The following is a 20,329-nucleotide window of genomic DNA, read 5'->3' as shown; positions in this document are numbered from 1 at the left end:
CAGTACACACACTCACACATGCACAATAAACAGACATAAGGTAGTCCAAGAAATAGCAACTAAGAACATAATACAAACTAATACAAAAACAGAAAAAATTATGGGTCTAGAAACTTTGTTTAAATGTGAATGAACACGTCTCTGGATCAGTCTCAAAAACGAGGAAGTATCTTTTACAAAGTTATCGATACAATATGCAAATATTAGGACAATTCAGTCGAGTGCCATTAAACCTTTGCAGAAGAAGAGAGTGCAACGAGATGGTGTAATTAAAAGAGCGCCGTAGATGCTTCATGTGCATCATGATTTATTCGCTAAGTCTGTTTCCATTGCACTTTGTGGCATTTTGTTTGCATCGATACACCACTTTTTCCACCTCAGCCAAGCAGAAAAACTTAGATCAAACTGAAAATGCACTTACTGGGTTAGGGTTAAAACAAGGGTCAAAAACCAGAGGCCACGACTTTTAGTTCCTACTATGGGTCCAGCTCCAAAAATGCTGGATCCTACACTTCCCAAAATTTCCACATCTTAGAGATTCCACACCCCCATGTTGGAACGTAGACTCTCTGTTATGAAAGCCGAGACAATAACCTCAGATGACATCATCAGGGTTATTCTCTCAGACCTCACAAAGCTCCTCCAGAGTCAAAGAAAACATTATACAACTGTTTTGGTTCAGTAGTACTCCCCATGACTGGTAAACTGACCTTTACTGTAGGTGTAAAATCGGTACAGTGCTCATTAATGTTACATATTATGCTGTAGGTTATTGTTCTTTGTGCAACAGGATCTGAACGGCAGCAGGCACAGCTCTGAGAGCTTCTCTCACTGGCGTCAGCTGAGAGATGAACAATAATGCAGATATACTGTTTCTGTCTCTGATGCACTGGTGAGGAGATTTTTGTTTGTGTGAAAGGAAACATCACTAATGGTGTTTTGGGTTAATCTCATTTGTGTATTTGGGGGCGGCTGTGTGCGCGGTTGTACAGGAGCGTGCATGAGCATGCACATATGTAATGGAATTTCAATCATGGCATATCTGATTAACATCATTACAAGGCCCATTAATCTTCCTAATGGCTCTGATCCCTTTATTGCAGGGGTGGGGACGTCCATTTTCGAGGCAATTACACACACTTTTTGGTAACTGTGCGCATGTAGAAGAAAGCTGGGTGCTAGATAGATGGCACTGTCCTGGCATCTGTCCGAGACAGAAGGTGAATCCAATATTACAGAGGCTTGCTGCTGGTGATCTAGCCTTATAACAACACGTGGCTGTGGAGCATTGCCAGGGGGTGAAAAGCTAAGAATGAGGAGATGAAGGTTTATGAGGCTCCAAAGAAGGACTGTATGGACATTTGCATGGTGATGCTGCTGACACAGATAAACTGCTCTCTGTGGCCATGATGAAAGCCGGTGGAAGACCCAAAAAATTTGCAGTAAAACTAAGGTGTAGCAATGTTTCATTCTTCTCTCCTGCGCCAAAAATTCAAATAGCATTTGCAAATAATTCAGGATAACATGCTTAAAATACCAGATGGGTGGACTTTGCTGCTCATGACAACCATTGAATCAACCATTGTAACAAAATCAGGCAATCCGGTGACAATTTCATATCTTTCTCACACAAATCCACAAGAATCTAAATTAAATCAAGTGTCATTTTTGCCTTGATGCCAGCCTTATTTAATCCAGCTTCAACATACTGACACTTGCATTTCCTTCACTGGACACAAATGGATTTACCTCACCCACAGCAGGGATTTTTCACCTGTTTCAAGACATCATATCCTTAGAAAGAATATGATAGTATATTAAATGTTCTGTCACAGACACTTACATCAGAGCCTTTGCACCATTTCATTGCAACAAATGGTGATACACATTTATTTGGCTGAACAGGCTCGGCTTGACGGTGTTTTTCAGCGGGGAGCGCAATAAACCCCTTCAAGGGCCGTTCAGAGCAGAACCAGACAGACATTAATCTCTGAGTTATGGAATACACATAAGGCAAGAGCTGCCATTGCCAAGTATGGTAATAATAAGGTAGAAGAGTAGATATCAATCAACAGCCAGTAAAAACAGTGTGTAAGCAAGACAGCAGAGTGAGAGCTGGTAAGACTGTAAAGGCCATGTAATTGTCATTATTTATATTAACTTGTGGCTTGTTTAAATGTGATTGGTGACTGTGAGAGTCACCATATATTTCTTGAGTTATAGAGGTATGAAGCGCCGCTGGCCTCATAAGTTTTTTTAAAATCTCTTTAAATTATCATTTGAGTTTTCTTGTATATCCTCAGTATTCCAGGACATAGAAACAAAGAATGTGAGTCTCCTGGATAATTTAACAATTCTGTGGGTTAATGATGTGTTCATAACCCATATTATTTAAACTTCATTTCTGAGAAATCTTGTTGTGTTTTTTCTATTTGGTATGGTGTATGGCTCTAAATGCTACAATACCCATGAGCAGCTGTTGCTATTAAGAAAAAGCTAGTCAGAGGTGCAGGTCAAAACTGTAGCAAATTCAAAATGCTTTGTCGTTGCAATGGGGAGTAAAAAACAGCACAATAGTTGCTGAATTAATCTCACATTGACCCAGAATCTGAAACTGAAGTGATTTGAACTGCAGAATGTAACCATTAGCTTCAGCTCACCCAGCTAGCCTTTAGCAGTGCAGGCAACAGAATATTAAGTTCCATGATTGGACTTCTCAAAGAGTCATAGTTGATTTCTCCCCTTACATTTTTATGTACACAAGCATCTTTCTGTGACTTTAATCAAAGAACCGGAGATTTTTTTACTTTTCTTACTCTGTTGCTAATCATTTTTTTTAGCCATGTTAGCGGCTATGTTGACTGTTGACTCAAATATCTCAACAACTATTGGATGGATTGCTATGAAATTTGGCACAGCCATTCATGTTCCCCACAGAATGAATTGTAATCATTTTGGGGATCCCCTGACTTTTCATCCATCAACAGGTCAAAATGCAATTTGTCCAATACTTTGGTTTATGACCAAATACCTGAAAAAAATAAAAGCAATTTAAGATGGTAAAAATGGAAAACATTATACCTTCTAAACATTAATGTGCAAGCATTGTCATTGTGAGCATGTTACAATGACAACCGCCTTAGTACAGCCTTACAATGCTGCTAGGCTGTAGACTCTTAAGTCTTGTTTACTGAAGATTCAACTAGGAGATTTTTATGCCCATCAAGCTGTGGAAGTGCTCCAACTAGCTGTTACCTAACATTGCAAAAAACGAAGAGGTCTTTTACTTACGGAACCCGGCATGCCCAAACTTATCTGCCTAATTTAAGAAGTGAAAAAACACCAAGACACATTTACATAGGCAACACTGTCTGTGCCAAGTCTGTCCTTGTCCTCACTTTCTCCTCATCCTCCACCCACCTCTGATGAAGTTCTGCTCGGCCAGGCTGTGGATACTGGCCAGGTGGCCGCTGTGCTCCCTGCAGTCCTTCTCGGCGTCCTCCCAGGTGTGTCTCCGGCTGAAGTACCTGTAGCAGTGGCCGTGGAACTTCCTCCACGTGTGCTCGCAGCCCTCGGTATCTGCAAGTGTACAGGGGGATTGGGAAAAAGAAGGGGGAGGTAATTGAAAAAGAGAGTGATTAGTCAATGGAAAATCCATGTGGGAGAAGAAATGTGGGGTTTTTTTAATCGTTAAACACCCACAGCCGACAGATGCAAAAGAATAATAGTATTGGAAAAGGAGTAGGAGGATTTAGGACTAAGAAGAGGGATATGACTATTATCTTTTAGTATTTCTTTTTGTATCCACACACAGCAAATTCCTCCTGTCTTGCAGCACACAAGATCTACATACTGCTCTTCCCCTTGCCCCTTTCCTTCCTCCTTTATTTCTTCAGTCCCATCTTGCTTTGTGATACTCCTCTCTATCTCCATCCCTCCATCTCTCTCTGTGTCTTCTTCTCTTTGATTTGACTTGGACTTTTAATCCACAGCAGAGGCAAGCCGGCGGTGAGACAGCTTAGTCCAGTGAAAGGGCGTTTTAATCTATTCAAATGACAACAATCCTTAGAAACGGCCTCCAGTGCACAGTGCTCGCTTGGTAATTAAGCCCTGTCACAGTCCTGTCAGCACACTGACTCCCCCTCCACCCATTCCTCCATCCCTTCCTCCTTCTCTCCCCTCATCTCTCTCATCTTTCGCCCCTCATCTGACTGGAGGTTAGCTGTGTGACTGTGAGCTGTACATTTCAAATGTAATGTGTGTGTGTGGCTTTCCATTCCATTGTCTATGTCTGGATGGATGTGGGTGTGCAAATGTGTGTTTATCTGAATATGTGGAAATGTATGTATAGTTGATGTGATTCAGGCTAAATCTGTCAGCTAAGCCACCTCCAGTTTCCCCTCATCCTCACCCCCTCTTGTGCCCCCTTCCTCCCCCTCTACAATGTAGGGATCAGGGAAAAGGCCTCAGCTTTTCCTCCAACAAATCTGAAGCGACACCAGTAAATTGGGCAGTGCAAATTGGGCCGTATGGGGCCCTGCTTAGTATGCAGAGAGGTGCAGTTTTGGCCGTGTAAAGAAGAGGAAGAGAGAGAGAGGAGAAGAGTCCATTATGAAAGCCCTTCTATGCTGTAATATGAAATAAGGGCCTCAAACCTTCATACTGCATCAAGAGTATAAGTGCTTTTCATACTGCTCTCCTCCATTTGCTATGTTGTTGAGGTATAATGCTGTGAAGCGCAATTATGACACAATTTCACAAACTGCAATGCACTGGGATCTAGCAAGACTGCCTCCTCAAGTGAAGCTATATTTTGTCTCTTAAAGTGAGGTTTTGCAAAACTCTAATCAGTCAATCAATATATTTGCTAATTTAACATATATTTCTATATCTTGCAGCTAAATGCATTAGCTAGCTCAGAAGCTGTACACGAATGCCTCCAGTAAGTACAAAAGTGACAAACACACTTACTGACAGAGAGCAATGATGATGAGCAATGTGTAAGAAAACCCATGTAATACCATGTTACAATACACTTGAATCTTGTGCTCAGAAGGTAATTTCTTTGTCATGTCTCATATGGTAAATGTAAAGCTCTGTCAGGTTAAAGATCAGACATAGATGAATGATTAACCATTTAAACATTTACACATGCATGCTGGCTGCAGAGAGAGAAATTAAGAAGAATGAAGGCAGTAATGTTTGCATATATTTGGGGAATTTATGGGGGTTGAAGTGTCTGTCCAGTTTTATCACCCTTTGATGCTCTGGTGCAATTTAGCACTGTTTGAAATTCATCATTCATCCACTGACCTGTGTGACATGTATTTATTCAGTACCATACAGTAGGTCTGGTGGAAATGGAGTCCTACATCCAGAAGAAGCCTATTCCCACTGTTACAGAGAGTCACAGGTAGGGCTGAGTAACGAGCCTCGATATTTTTTCAGTATTAACCGAAATGTGTCTGAAATCTGACAAGTACTGAAAGTTGGCATCTGATTGTATATGTGATCTTTTTTATTTGTTTGATCAGACACTTTGAGTATTTTATATAGGCAAAGGTTTTGCATGGCTGTTTGTTTTTAACAAATTTAGCTTTTTTGTTAAAAAACATTTTTAGACTTCACAGAGTAAGGTATCCGGTAAGTATTGTTTTGGTACCTTTACCGAAACTTGGTTGTTGAACTTTCACACTAGTATTTCAAACGTTACCTAGCCCTAGTCAAGCAAAAATGGGTTTGACTGGGCTTGATGACTAATGGCTTACTCACAACAACTGCAAAGGAGGTTCCTGCATATGAAAGACATGGATCCACTAATATTTACAAATAATTCTTAGCATTTCTTTACATGTGAAATGAGGTTTATCACACAACAACATTTTGGGAACATAATTCCATGTCAGTCACATAAAACACATGTCAAAACTGACATTAAAATACCTTCCTGTCATTCATCTGACTAAACCGAATTTACAGAGTACTTATGAACATTATTAGACCAAGATCTGTCACGCACACAAAATACAGTAGTGAATCACCACCTTAGTGTTTTGCTTCAGTAGTACTACTTAAGTACTACATTACCTTCAGCAGATGCATGATTTGTCCTGTATTCCAATAAAAAAAATGAGCTCTCATGTTCTGTCTGCACCAGACAATTTGTTTGTTTGCCTGAGTACCTTTTGAACTTCAGGTCAGATAATCAGTGCGATTATTGGATCTCTGCCTTACTACTATTCTTACTTGATCTAGTCATGTCTTCTGAGCAGTGATGTAAGTAGCTCTGACGACGATTGTAAATGTAAATGTGGAGAACTGCTTCATTACTTTGCCAGCTCAAATTTCTCCTTGTAGTCTGGGGATTTAATCTGATGACCTCGAAACATGCTAATGACACGAAACCCAATTAGCCACTTTAACTTTTTCAGCCTCCTCTGGGTGGCTCAGTGACTCACCGGTTAGCGCTGTTGCCTTAACAGCAAGATGAGCCTGAGTTTAACTTCCCATTTGGACTTTTGTGTGCATGCCCTCTTCATTTTCTAATAGATTTCCTTTCACAATGCACAGTGGGAACGCTAATCTACTCATACTTCTGAATATGAGTACAGTATCTGTCTATTATGCTTGGGCCAACTCGGTCACTTGATACGAAGAACTGGATACATATTAAAATTTTGTAAAGATGGTTTCATTCAAACTTTTCCATTGCTTGGAGATAAGTGAAGACCCTTTTACACATGAGCTCAGCTGACACTATAGGAAACTCTTGTTACCCTGAAAATAACTTTAAATTGCTGAAGATACTGGATAAAAGAAAATGGCGGATTTTTGTGCTTTAAAAGGTTAGGACTGGGACAAATATATTCTGACCAATTTCACTATTGACATTCTCTACAGATGGTGAAAAGCGCAATGGTGATGGGACGTCAGAAATGCATGTAAAGATCTCTTATTACAGGTAACAGTTAAGTTCATAACCTAATTATCAATATTACACTTAAGGTTGTTTCCCTATGTTTGTTCTAATATATGCAAAAATAAGCTCCAGCATTCCCAAGACCCTGATTAAGAATTATGTCATTTTCACATCTACTAATGTTAAATTAACTTTATGGAAAGGTTTCACTCCGTCATCAGACCTGGAAGCTACCAGCTCAAAATGTTTGCCCACATGGCAGCTGGTACATTGTATTAGCATCGGGAGTTGGTCCAGCTTGGCTCATGAAGGGGGACGATGGGTTGTTATCTACAGGAACAGGGACAGGAGATTCAGGGTAGGTGTCACGGAAACACACACACAAATACGCACATCTATAAATTAAACACACACGCCTTCATTGAATCACACACCGACTGCTGTGGGGTCCAGACTGGCAGTCGACAGCCCAGAGTCTGCATGTGTATACAGCTACACACACAAATACAGACTTGGTGTGAATTCTACTTGGGTATTTACATACATATATAAAATAATCTGATGTCCAAGGAAGACAAAAAAACTAAGGACAGACAAAGTAAGTGCATCAAACACAGGAAGTTACAGAGTGGGAAGACAGAAAAGAGAGAGAGTGAGAGAGAGAATAAGAAAGTGAAAGAGTCACAGAAATAGAGAGAGAAAGGAAAGCAGACATAAAAAATAAACAGGCATGTTTTCTCCCCCTCAGATCTTCAACCTAGTCTCTGCTGATTTCTTCTCCCACTCGCTGACAGTGAGGCTCAAAGCCCGACATCACATCAACCTCTTCAAATATTTAGACATTATTCAAGTCGTCTTCTTTTTCCCGTTTTCCCTCTGTCAGGCGGATAGAGAGGTAGGGGGTATGTTTCAGCGATTAATATTCCCACAGACTTTAGTGAGCGGCAGTTAGGAAATAAAAGGCCATACACTTCCAGCTGACTGATTGGGTCGTTTATCCACATCACCAAGTGATATTTCTACTGCTCGGCTTTTTTAGATCCCCTGAATGATGAAATGGTGTGTGTTTGCATGTCTGTGTGTGCTGCCATTTTGCCTCTTCCCTGTGTGACTCTTTGAAGGCTGACAGCTCAGTGTGCCATTTGCAAGAGGGCAGATGACAGCAGTCCAGAGAGAGAGGAAGTAAGTGAGAGAGAGTGAGAGACATAGAGAGAGGGAGATGAGGGAGAATCTTCTGATAACCAGTGACAAAAGGTGAGAATGTGAGAACGTCTGTGGAATTATTAATGGTTATTATAAGTGTAGTGTTGATTAATGGAACATCCTAATAGTGTGATTCTCACAATTAGGAGTAATGGATGTTACAGTAAAACAGCTACAGAGCGCAACATGAATGACTGATGCCAGTCTGAAGGCTCATTCTGCATAATTAGCCCATAGACGTGTCTTTGCAGATTGATGCTGATGGAAGAGGTAAAAGTGAGGGCAGCACAGGCCATACAGTAAATAGGCAAAGAGTCGGTCCAGTTTGTTCAAATGGACACAGTGTGTTAGATGAGGATAGCACACACAATCGCCATATTTGTGTATATCCATTGTATTGTATTATTCTAAAAAGAGTGGGCAGGTAATGGTCTATCAGTGTGCAGCTGATGTAAAGCACACACAAGGACCAGTGTTGGGCAGCAACTTATTTTTTTCATTACTTAGTAACGTTTTACAGTAATGTGATTACTTTTTTCAGGACTGAGTAGTGTATGGGGATCACAATTTGAAATTCAGTTATTACATTACAGTTACTAATCCCAGTAATGCTCTGTTACTTTGATGTGGTCAGTCACTGGGGGTTAAGCTAACGTTACTGTAGCTGTTCATAAACAGTAAATACCTCCAATGTGTAGAGTGAGTGCTTATTAAACCATAATGTCTTGTTTTCTATTTCTACATGTTTTAAATAAAGAACATGTAACGTGTGGGTGGGACTTTAGAGTTGTTTAAAGGCACCTTTAACGGAGCTGGGCAAAGTAACAAAAGTAATATAATCAGACTGTCCTCCCCCAAAAATCTGGCTGCAAGGTCTACTGTGCAAGCAACTTATTACAACCCATATTTACGTTTATTGTTAGGCGAAGACCTCTAGTGGCTGTAGGAATTATGATGGGAGCAAAGGAGGAAGTCAGGTGAGGTAATATAAAGGAGGTCAGGGTGGATGGTGGATGGATGGATGGATGGGTCAAACACAGGACTATCACCCAGGAGACCGCTGTTCGTGTCCCGTGTGAAACCAAAAGTCACAGTTGACTATTTTAACTGTTAAGTTACATCACATGACTTACTAACGTAACTTGCATATTTTAACCGAAACCATGATCTTTTCCTCAACCTAGCCAAGTAGTTTTGGTGCCTAAACCTGACCAAACTGTGATCATTTCACAACGTTAACGTTCACGTGCTTATTATTGTTACCATGACGACAGAGGTCCGGTACGCCTGTCTCTGGTATTCTCCCACGGTCACATATGTCGTTTTGAGTAATGTAATTAACTTTCTTAAATGAGTAATATTTCATTAGTAATTGATTATATTTTTCAAGTAACTTGACCCGAGGAATTAAACTAAATTAGTACTTTAGCACATCTGTGTTTGCGTTTCTGCCAAGTCTGAAAAACAGTGAGCAAATTAGACCAATAAAGGATTAAAATGCAATGGCTTTGTGTTTTGCACATGACGAGACAACAATACATCAGTCATAGGGTTTATCACTGTAAAAAACCTATGTGAGACTGTGTAATGTCTGCATGGACGTTGGAAAAGAGACTTTCAGAGATGGAAAGGGAGACTGAAAAAGCCAGAAATGCTAGACCCTTGGTTCCAAAGTAACAATGATCTGATGACTGTTTTCTGTTAATTATTCTGCTTTCTAATCCCATTAAAACATTCGCAAATGAAGAACATTCTTCTGTTGCACACTTTCTCCGCGCTCTATTCTATACTAGTTGGGAAGTCAGCTGCACAACTTTTTAAAAAACATAATGATACTCACAGCATGCAGCCACTGTTTGCAAGCCTGAATGAATGCTGAGAGTCAGAGTCAATGGAAAGTAATACCACAGGAGCAGGCACTTTGGTGGGCAAGAACCAAAACTGGGGCAAGGTTCCTGTGGTTGAAAAGTAGGTTAAGTTCCAAAGTTCCTAAAAAGGTTGCTGGATAATAAGGGATGGCAGTAAATGAAAGACAAAAGGAAGCGCTATAGTACAAGCCAGGCTTCTTAACTTGGATAACAATTTTCTTGGGAATATCAGAAAGAGGAAATACAGACACGTGCTAAACCTCTAGCACAGCTCAAGGTACTGTTTTACACCTCTCCATCAGAAATGTTCATTAATGCACAGCAGAGGAACACAGACTCCCCTCTCTCCCTCCATCACATCTGCTCTGATGCTTCCTTTCTTTCTCTTTCTTTTCTTCGTTTCTTTTTTTCATGCCTGAACTTCCTTCGCTCATGAGAAGAGAATGACAGTTGCTTCAGGAATACTGTCTAATTAAGCACCTAGAATGAAAATAAATTACCCGCTCATCTCTCCAGCTTTCCTGTTACGAGGGAGAATTGGCAAGTGTTGAATTCAATAGCATATGGAGTGAGAGCAATGCCTTGCTGTTATTCCATTTGAATAGCTTCTGCCAGGCTTAGGCAAAACTTCGGGGATATTTTATGTCTGTGCCTGTCTGTGAGTGTGTTTGTGCACCTGATTTTCAGTGTGTGTTTCTCTCTTCAGGAGAGCACTGTGGGCGAGGTAAACCAAGAAGCTCCAGAGCCCTCTCTTCTCAGTCTTGGCACGTGTCGCTCCCGACATGTTATTAGAATGCATGAATCTTCATTAGCATTAATAGCCTCTAAAGACCCAGAGGATGCACAAAAATTAATTTTGAGCTGAGCTTTCTGCTGAGTAGTCAGTTTAGACAGTGGCAGCACAGTCAGGGACAGGGCAGAGAAGCATCACAGCAAAGTTGACGAACTCAAGACGCCTTTCTTCTCAGCCTCCCTGTCAACTCTGAAAGCCGATGCTGAGTCACAAAACCACCCACTCCAAGAACAATAACATAACAAAGAAAATAAGCAAACTGCAGCTTGTAGATCACAAATTCAGCCAAAGAGCTCAGTGTACTGTGGCTTCACAAGAGTGTAGAGAGGAGACAAGCTTGGAGTGACATATCTAATTGACTAATGGGATTTCAAGAATGGACGCCTCTGGCGCAGAAGCATATAAGGGTGAAGTGACTAACACCTATGGTGGTCAAAACCTGGTCTGAACCCGGATCAGTAGAAACCTGTAGCTGTATTTCAAGCAAGAGTACCATAAAAAGGATACAGGCATAAATATGGCGAGATCAATCACACTACTACAGTATATCTCCATTCAAAAATGCACAATTACCTGAAATTTATTATTCAAAATCTGTGTAAAATGTGATTATGATCATTGTGATCATCGTAACCTCTTTTTGTCACTATATTTCTATTTCTAATTTTATATTTCTCCAGCAAAGTCAGATATGCCCTACATAAAAGATACACTACGTCACGCATAAGCACGGAACGTTGGCATTGGACGTAAACAAGAGATTGTCCGGTTGTGGAAGTAGTTCCTGGGGATGAGCTGTTTTAACAGGGCTGTTAAAATCAGAGGATACTCAATATACCCATAATTTTTGTAATGTGCCATTCACTGCAAACATGCAATCATTCATTTAGCCCTACTGACTTTAAATTAAAAGTAAGTTACCTTCACTGTAAGCATGAGAAGATGCATAGAAAAGGCACAATATGAAATTGGATGAGTTTGAGTGATGCAGTGATGGAGCGACAGAAGGACCGCATCTGGTGCATTTTGAAGCACTTCCTACCGGTGTTATTCAGCTCAGTCTGCTCTCCTCCTCATTAGTCTTAGTGTGTAGGCCACACTACATTGTCTGCTGCCTGCCTCCAATCTGCATCACTGGTGTTGGTACTCAAAAGTCTGTCTGCCCCAGATTCACCCACTATCCTCTTTGGGGGGGGAGTTGTGCTCTACTTTGCTTTAGGTTCCCTGTAACATTCTCTAGTTTTTGTTTTCATGTCAAACGCTACATATGTGTATTGTGTGTGTGTAGTATTTCATGCCAGTAGAATAGATCAGCCATCCTGCCTGGAACAATTTGACTTATATTGGATTTACATTGGTTTCAATGGATAGCTGTAGTGTATAATGGTCTCACTGGACTTTCCAAAGGCTGCAAACCCCACCAACATGCTTCCAGGCTAAACTCATTGGCACGCTCACCTGTGTGTTAGCCTCTGTATGCTGCTCAACCAGAAGAGGTCAGTCATACTTGCCAGTAGCAGCTGTGCAGCCTACTGGGGGATGTAGCACTTCTCTCCCAAAACCAAAAGTCAAATGAAAAGGAATGAATATTAATGATTTGACGTATGGAAGCAAGGCAAGGAACAGAAGCAGTGGAAAAGAAGATGGATAAAATAGGGGCCTTGTCTGTGAGTTTAGGATGAAAGCAAACACATTCCTCACAGATAACCAAGCAGAAGCCAGACACCTTGGGATTAATTAGCTACACAATCCTTTTAACACAAGCTTTTTGTTTCCAATTTGTAGATTTTTTGTTCTGTTAGGAAACAGAAAGAGGGAGAGACAGCAAATCAGAGAGTGAGAACTTATTAACTGTGGATTAGATTACTGCTTTATTAAGCTGGTTGCTTTGTAACTACGAGTTATTGCATTCCACTGTAATTTCACTACTTGGAGTCGGAGTGATCGAATCCCATCTAAGCTGCTGTGGAATAAACAGAAAGGAAAGAAATCTTGTGATATTTGGAAAGGTACAAGGGTAGGTAGACTGAGTTTTGTTTGTTTGTGTGTGTGGCAAATAATGTATCAGTGTCCTACCAAAGTAGAAAAGAAACAGAGCAAATGGGAATGTGAATGTTTGTTTGTGCTTCTGGACTTCTATTTTTGTGAGGACAAATCTACTTTTTCAGACCTTGAACAGTGTGGAATTTTTGGGAAAGTGAGGACACGCCTTCAAAAAGCTGTTAAGGGGGTTAAGACTTGATTTTAGGGTTAAGTTTAGGGTAAGGGTTAGGTATGTAGCTGTGATGGCTAAGGTTAGGAGCTGAAGAATGCATTATGTCCTCAGTGGTAGAAACATATGCGTATGTGTGGCTGTGTGAAGGTCTATTAGCTGAAAGATCTCCAACTCAAACTTCCACACACACACAGTCACTGCAAAACAGCAGATGCAGCCTGTACAGACACACTCACACAGCAACACACAGAGATACACACACAAACACACTCGCAGAGTGTGACAAAACCTCCTGCAGTGCACCAGAGACGAGAGGCACAAAAAGATGCAAGAAGTGCAAGGAGTGACAGCAGAAAGGTAGGGAGAGAAAAGAAAAAAGGATGGCAACATGAAACAGAGGTGTCTACAGTAGTGGAATAGCAAAGTAACAAATCCACACCTACACATACACATTATGTCGTTTTTCTCCCTAGAAAGACTGAGGGAAACGAATCGCGGAGTGAACGATGGCTAAAAAGACAGACTGGAGGAAAGAAGCTGATGAGAGGAAACCAGCTAATGCTTTCTCTGTCACTTTTCACTTCAGTCAGGCTGAGAGAGATTTAGTTTCTGCCTCCTGCTCGCTGCCTGATTCCAAAAAACAGCAGAACGAACTCAACAATCAGTCTCAGCGCTGGGATGAGAGGAGAGTGACTGATGTCTTTGTTACTCTAATCATAAAACTGCCTTTTCTTTTTAACAAATATCCATTCATTACTGATACAGAACTGTGAAATAAGTGCAAGAGGAAGTGAAAGAGGATGGATTCAGCTACAACTACAGAGCCGATTATTAAAATAATATAAATACTGATGAAAACTTCATTAATGACTAAAAAATCATCAATTTTTAAAGCTCTCGAATTTCAAAGTGTGTTAGAGACAAAAAACTGCTATAAACCAACCTCCTCATCAAAAACAAAAACATGACAAATTTAAATACACTTTTGCAGAATAACAAGGCATTTTCTCCTCTCTCAGTACATCCACTGGAGGACTTCAGCCCAGTCAACTTACTATTATTGTCTCTCAGATGGGATCACCATGGTAACAGGCCAGAGGGAGCCAGCAGCGGACTGGATCTACCCAGCATCTGAGGCTGTTAGCTCACAACGCGTACACCTGAACACGCACAAACATACACACACACAAACACACACACACACACTCTCTCTCAAGAACATGCAGCAAATGAGACAGAGAGAACTGGACCACTTTAGAGACAGGGACTAATTGGATGACATTTAAATGAATGGAAGGCAGAACAAATGAGTTCATTTCCACCGTTCATGTCACAGTTCAGACCCCCCTTTGGATATCAAACTGAGATCCCACTGAAATGGCAGAGCGACGCCTGTTGCGAATTGTACTTTCACAGCTGAATCCTATATTTCTGCGAGCGCGGAGCAGCGAGAGATAAAAGCGACAGGAAAACAGAGGCTTCAGATTTACACAATCAGACCTGCTGCTCCCAATCAGCCATTAAGGCAGCAACGCAGCAGGGGAGGAAACGTACGCACAGCTCCAGTGCATGTCAAATGAGAGGCACACTCTAGAGATGTGTGTGTGTTTGGGAAAGAGGAAAGACGTGAGAGGAAAATAACACACACTTGAAGACAGCACCACATACAAATTCATATACCGTATAGTCTCTGTGGCTTTTTTATTTGTTTGTCTATGTATGATCAGCACCACAGGAAGGAGATAAATATTTAAGAGGCAACCATGACGAATTAACGGGTATCTGGAATACTGTTAGATTAAAGGGGCTCTCAAACAATATATTATTGCACTTCAACAAAGCTGGTGGACTTTGAAGAAAGATTTGATAAAGAAAGATGAAAAGTGAGGCAGCAGAGCCAAGATATCCTGACTTTTAGTCACTAAATGGGGACTACATTTCCCATAATGCAACTTTTTAGCATCTTTTGTTACACCCTCCCTGCCTGGTAAATGCCCTTATCTTTCAAACTCCACAATGTCAGTTTGTAACTCAGGGTTTGCAGTCTCCACACTTAAGTTGAGATTTTTTCAGACTTGACAAAGCTCCTCCAGAGCCAAGATATTATACATCTGTTTTTACAGGCTGAGAAGTTCTACTCATGACGAGTAAACTGATCTTCAATTGTAAAATCGGAATAAAATGGGTATGTTCACTAAATCAAAACTGAAGGCAGGTTAAAGCAGTGGCCCCAACCTTTTTGGCTCATGACCTCTTGAGACGACGATCATGTCATGTCCTGCTCTGCGCCTTAGTTCAGGTTCTCCTTTGTTTCATATTTTTCTCTAGATGTTTCCGGTTTTATTTTGTATTTCTCCTCTCCTCTCAGTAACTTCACTTCCCGTGATTGTGTGTTTCCCTCCAGTTTTGATTGCTTGCCCCGCCTTAATTGGTCTTGTTATCTCCCCTTACCAAAGCATTTAGTCTGTGTGGTTTCACTCCCTCATTGTCAGTTCGTCTTGGTTATGTGCCTTACGGTCCTGATGTTGTTCTCCAGTGTTTTCTTGGATCTTGCCTGTTATATGGACTTTGGATTTTCTGCCTGCTCGTTATTGGATTTGTTTGCCTCATCTGTACTGCCTTTCCTGGTTTTGATCTTTGCCTGCCTGACTATCCCTGTAAGCCTTTGTGACTTTAATTAAACCACTGCACTGCACCAGTTCTGCCTCTGTTGTCAGTGACTGGGTCCTATCTCTTGTGTTACCCCGTTTGGCACAACTGTTAACAGATCTCCTTGTGACCCCTCGACAGATCACATGTCTATGAGCTGCGAGTAGTTCAACCAAGGAGTGATTTTTGTTTAATTTAGAGAATTTCTAGAGGCCTAAGAGAACTATCCAGTATTTCAAGCGAAAAGAATAGAAGTCTATCACTATACGCGAAAAGTCAATAAAAGTCTGAAAATGTCTTAATGTTTTTCCCTATCTCCTATCCAGTCAATCCTCTTGTGACTCCTCATATTTATCTACCAACCTTTGGTGAGGTCTGGTTTGGTGAGTAGGCTGGGTTAGAGAGTTTAGCGCAGAGATGTTAACAAAGGCAATTAACTGGATGAGGAAAGGACAAGCTTTTCCACGAGTCAACTCAAGCTGAAATGTTTAAGTCAGCAGCTGATGTTTGACACACCAGCACCCGCTGACAATCTACTGTAGTTCAGCCAACAAACCTGCACACACAAAGCAAAGTGAAGAAGTTCATTCGAAAGTTTGGTTTTTTGTTCTGCAAACATTTTCTCTGTTAGAGCTGGCCAGAACTAGTTTCTACATCATTTAAATGGTCTTGCTTTAGCCTGCTGCTTCTTTCTGGCTTCACTCTCCTAATAAAAAGCAGAGCGAGACACTGGAAGCCAGAAAAGGCAGATATTCAAAGTCACAACTCTTCTGAGAGTTGAGGTCAAAGGTCACGCTACACCGATGGAATATGGGTTGGTTTTATTGTGATTCAGAGCAATCCAGATTCCTAAACTTCCCTTCTCCTCTCCCCTGTTCTTACTCGTCAACTAAAAATGTCTCCTTTGTTAAAATCACACGCTCTCTTCATCTCTCCAACTGTCTTTCTTTGTTTTCATTCTTTAATTTTTAATTGTGCTATTTTAAATCTTGTGTTAAGAGATGTAGAGTTTGCATAATTCAGTAATTGCACTGTTAGTTAGAAAGGAAACTCCAAGCACACATATTTCTTTCCTATTGTATCCCTGTACCCTTATTATATACTAAGGCTCATTATTTATGTTTTTATTTAAAGAAAACATATCCATGTATTCATCAGTTTTTATTATTATTATTATTGGCATTTTCTGTCAATATCGCAAAACCTTGTTTATTTTAAACTGCAGTGATCAGCATCTTCTTACAGCAGGAAACATTTTGGCTGCATGGGGACATAAAATCCAGGTGAAAAACTGTATTGAACCAATCAACTCCTTTTTAAATATATATATTTACACAAACACACCAACAGCTGTTGGTTTTCCCTCAGTGTTTTGGACTGACATGTCGGCCATGTTTTCATGTAACATGGAGTTTGTGATCAGCCTCCTTCATGGCCCCCTTCTCACAGGGGAATTCCCATAATGAGATAAAACCAGCTGGGCGCAGGTGTTCTGTATAAACGTGATACATTATTCCAAAGGGCTTTCCTCTCCCTCATCCTTCTCTGCCTCCTCCTCCACCTCTTTGTCTCCCATATCCTCATCCTCAATCTTCCACTGCTTCCTCCGTCTCCATTTGCACATCCCCATTAACTCATCTTTCTTAACCTCATTGTTTTCTCTCCACCTGTGTCTCCACATCCTGCTCTTCTAGCATCATCTTATTCTCCTTTGCCACCTCCTTATACTCCTTTCTCTTCCCTCCCCCCTCTTTAAATTCATCCCGCTACCTCCACTGTCACATCACCTTGCTTCTCCACCTTTGTTGTCTCAACCTTCTCTTCCTTCTTTATCCATTTTTGCCATCTCCTCATACTACTGTCAATCATTTCCACCTCCTCCTTCAATCTGCTTCTCCCCATCCTCTTCTCTCTCCTTCTCTGCTTGCACCCAACACACACACACACACACACACACACACACACACATACACACACACACACACACACCTTTTATTGAGTGAGCCAATGAGTGAAATGAGAAAGCAGAGTTTTGGTCCACATTGTTACCTTTCTCACAAGTAGCTCCTCCGTAGCTGGGCAGACAAAGACATACAAAGGAGTTGATCTCATCAATGCAGGTTCCTCCATTCTGGCAAGGATTAGACTGGCAGTCATCAATGTCTGGAGGGAGAGAAAGGCGGGGAGAGAAAAAGAGGGGGTGAGTCAGATTAGATACAAACACACACACTTACACACACAAACAGCACTTTCCAAAAGGCTACTTTTTAAACTACCTGCTGCAGCTTGTTACTGAACAAACCCCTGAGAGATCAAACTTTTGGAGAGATTAGAGGTGTTTCTGAGAAAGTTATAATTAAAGCGAATTGATTGAACTTCATCAGTGAGCGGTTTGGGATGCACTGAAGCGCATGATGCTAATTGCAATGTGTTTGCAGGACGTGCCGCAGTTCTGCTGTCAAACCTGAGCTGAGCGGGAGAGTACGGAGAGGGGTGGAAGGTAGAGAGAGAGAGAGAGAGAGAGAGACGTGGAAATTAGAGGGAGGAAGACATTCAGTTGGATGAGCTTCCATCTTGAACAACAACACTGCCCACATTGATACACCAGCTGTCTTGCTGGTAACAAACTGTTCGCAAATCCATTTTATTACCGGTATGTGTAAAAATGACCAAAACTATGCAACCATTCAGATGGCATCTCTTAGATGTAATATCAAAATGAAGACTAAATGTTTGTGCACAATATATACTCACTTACTCACACTCTCTCTCTCTTACTTCTCATTCTGTTGAAAAATGGTAACTATATTTCTCTGGCTGATCTGGGCCTGGGGGCTAAGTCATTAAAACTGTAGCTGGTATCCCACAACTGAGTGAATCCCTAGGGCCTTGGCAAGAGGTCAGGGGAGGGGAAGTGAATGGAGAGTGGGGAGGCAGGAGAGAGTGCGAAGATTGAAGAAGGATGTGGGGATAGACAGAGAACAGCGGTATGAAGGAGAGGTAATGAAAACAAGGGTTGGGGGAGAAAGACAGGGGAGATATGATGCTGCGAGTCTGGGAAGTTGGCAGGTTTCAGGGTTGGATTACAGGGGCTTTGCAGGCAGACAGCGTTTGGGGCGGAAGAGTCTGTTTGGATAAAACAGCGTGACAGCTTCATTGCTGGTGCCCCTGCTTTGGGCTGGCTGATATTAAAGGCTGAATTTGATGCAGGAGGTAGAGACCCAGCGACAGCAATCGGAATGAGATGGCATTCGTGTTGGTTTAGCGTATCGCCGTATAACTGTCTGACTCATGATGAAAAATAAAATATAAAAAGAGAACAAAATAACAAAGCAGGGATAACAAGAGAGACACACATCCCATACCACAGAAAGTGACAATGAGTTTTAAGTCTGGTTCAGATAATCTGTCATCAAGAGGAGGGTTGATAAAATCTTTTGTTTCAGCAATAGCAAAGGCTTGATCACTTTTTAGCTTTAAAGGGCACCCCATTGATTTAATACATAAAGCGCACTACTTGAGTACTACTCAGCCTGTAAAAACAGTCAAATAATGTCTTCAGTGGCTCTGGAGAGAGCTTCAAATAATGTCATTTGAGATCACTTCAGTTTCTATTCACCACTGAGACCCAGAAATCACCAGTCACCACTGAATGAAAACATTACTCGGCAGGATTATTGGCCAATTGTGACAGTTAACTGCCATCAAACAAGAAGCCCCCGTGTCTAAAGGTGCTTGACCATGCAATGCTTTGCAGTGAAGATAGGCCACGCTGAGTTAATGGTATGGTGTTGAAGTTAAAGGACAAACAGCAATATTTTGGTCCAACCAGTAGTGATGCGCGGGGTTGACTGGATGGATCGGGCGGGTTCAGGTAAGCTTTCTAGAAAACACAGGTCACAGGTTCTGGCGTGCGGATCAAAGTGACAAAGCAGTGTTCTGATTAAGTTATTAATAACTTACAGAAACATTGTGTGCATTTCTTTCTCTCTATCTCTAAAAAACACACACGCGCGGTGCTGGATTCCAGCAACAAGCACATCCAGTGAGCGCGCTTTCAGCTCAGCTGGTCGTGTGCTCGAACTGTGAACTCCATTCTTTTTCTACACAGTGCAAAACGCTAGGCTAAAAAAGACAGTATAGACCTACCCATGTAGGTATTTTGTTAAAATTCACTGTTCATTTAGCCTACATCTTCCCGTGTGTGTGGGGGAGAAAGAGCACTCTGGACAGCTCCCCAGCTGCTCCCAGCAGCAGAATCAGCAACTGGAAGAGCGCTATGGCGTCCTGACAAGTGTGCTACTATACTTTAATGCATAAAGTTGTCGGGTCAGGTTCAGGTGGTTGTTAACACATATTTTTGCGGCTTGGGCGGGTATTAAAAAACCCTGACCCGTGCATCACCACCAACCAGGAGTCAAGTTCTAGAAACTTGTCAGAGGTAATTAAACCACCTGCAGGAGTTGAGGTGTGATGACATAAATATAAGATACAGAGCAGGTCTAATTTTTGTTTTTTGATTGAAAAAGAAAACATGATTGTAATTTAAATAAAGTGGGTGCACCAAACATTTGAAACCATATAATTTTTCACTTTCACTTTAAGCATTTCCGGTGCAAATAACAAGTACAGCTGAACAAAGCAGAATGATATGATCCAAAATCATCCTTATTAAATATGAC

The 20,329-nt window shown here is 41.3% G+C and overlaps 1 protein-coding gene across 3 annotated transcripts in view; it reads right to left on the bottom strand.

The window, feature by feature from the left end:
- The window catches only part of ncanb (neurocan b), a 139,855-nt gene that overhangs the window by 16,531 nt on the left and 102,995 nt on the right, over window positions 1-20,329 (bottom strand). For all 3 annotated transcript variants that reach the window (XM_044200057.1, XM_044200056.1, XM_044200059.1), the window contains exons 11-12: window positions 17,697-17,810; window positions 3,421-3,579 (exon numbers count right to left, since the gene is read on the bottom strand). In XM_044200057.1, coding sequence (XP_044055992.1) covers window positions 3,421-3,579; window positions 17,697-17,810 — 273 coding nt within the window. The remainder of the gene's footprint in view (window positions 1-3,420; window positions 3,580-17,696; window positions 17,811-20,329) is intronic.

Source organism: Siniperca chuatsi, linkage group LG6 (genome assembly GCF_020085105.1).
Source record: "Siniperca chuatsi isolate FFG_IHB_CAS linkage group LG6, ASM2008510v1, whole genome shotgun sequence".
In the NCBI taxonomy this organism is placed as follows: domain Eukaryota; kingdom Metazoa; phylum Chordata; class Actinopteri; order Centrarchiformes; family Sinipercidae; genus Siniperca; species Siniperca chuatsi.
The sequence above is the reverse complement of the archived record's forward strand: the minus strand, read 5'-3'. Positions and strand labels throughout refer to the sequence as shown.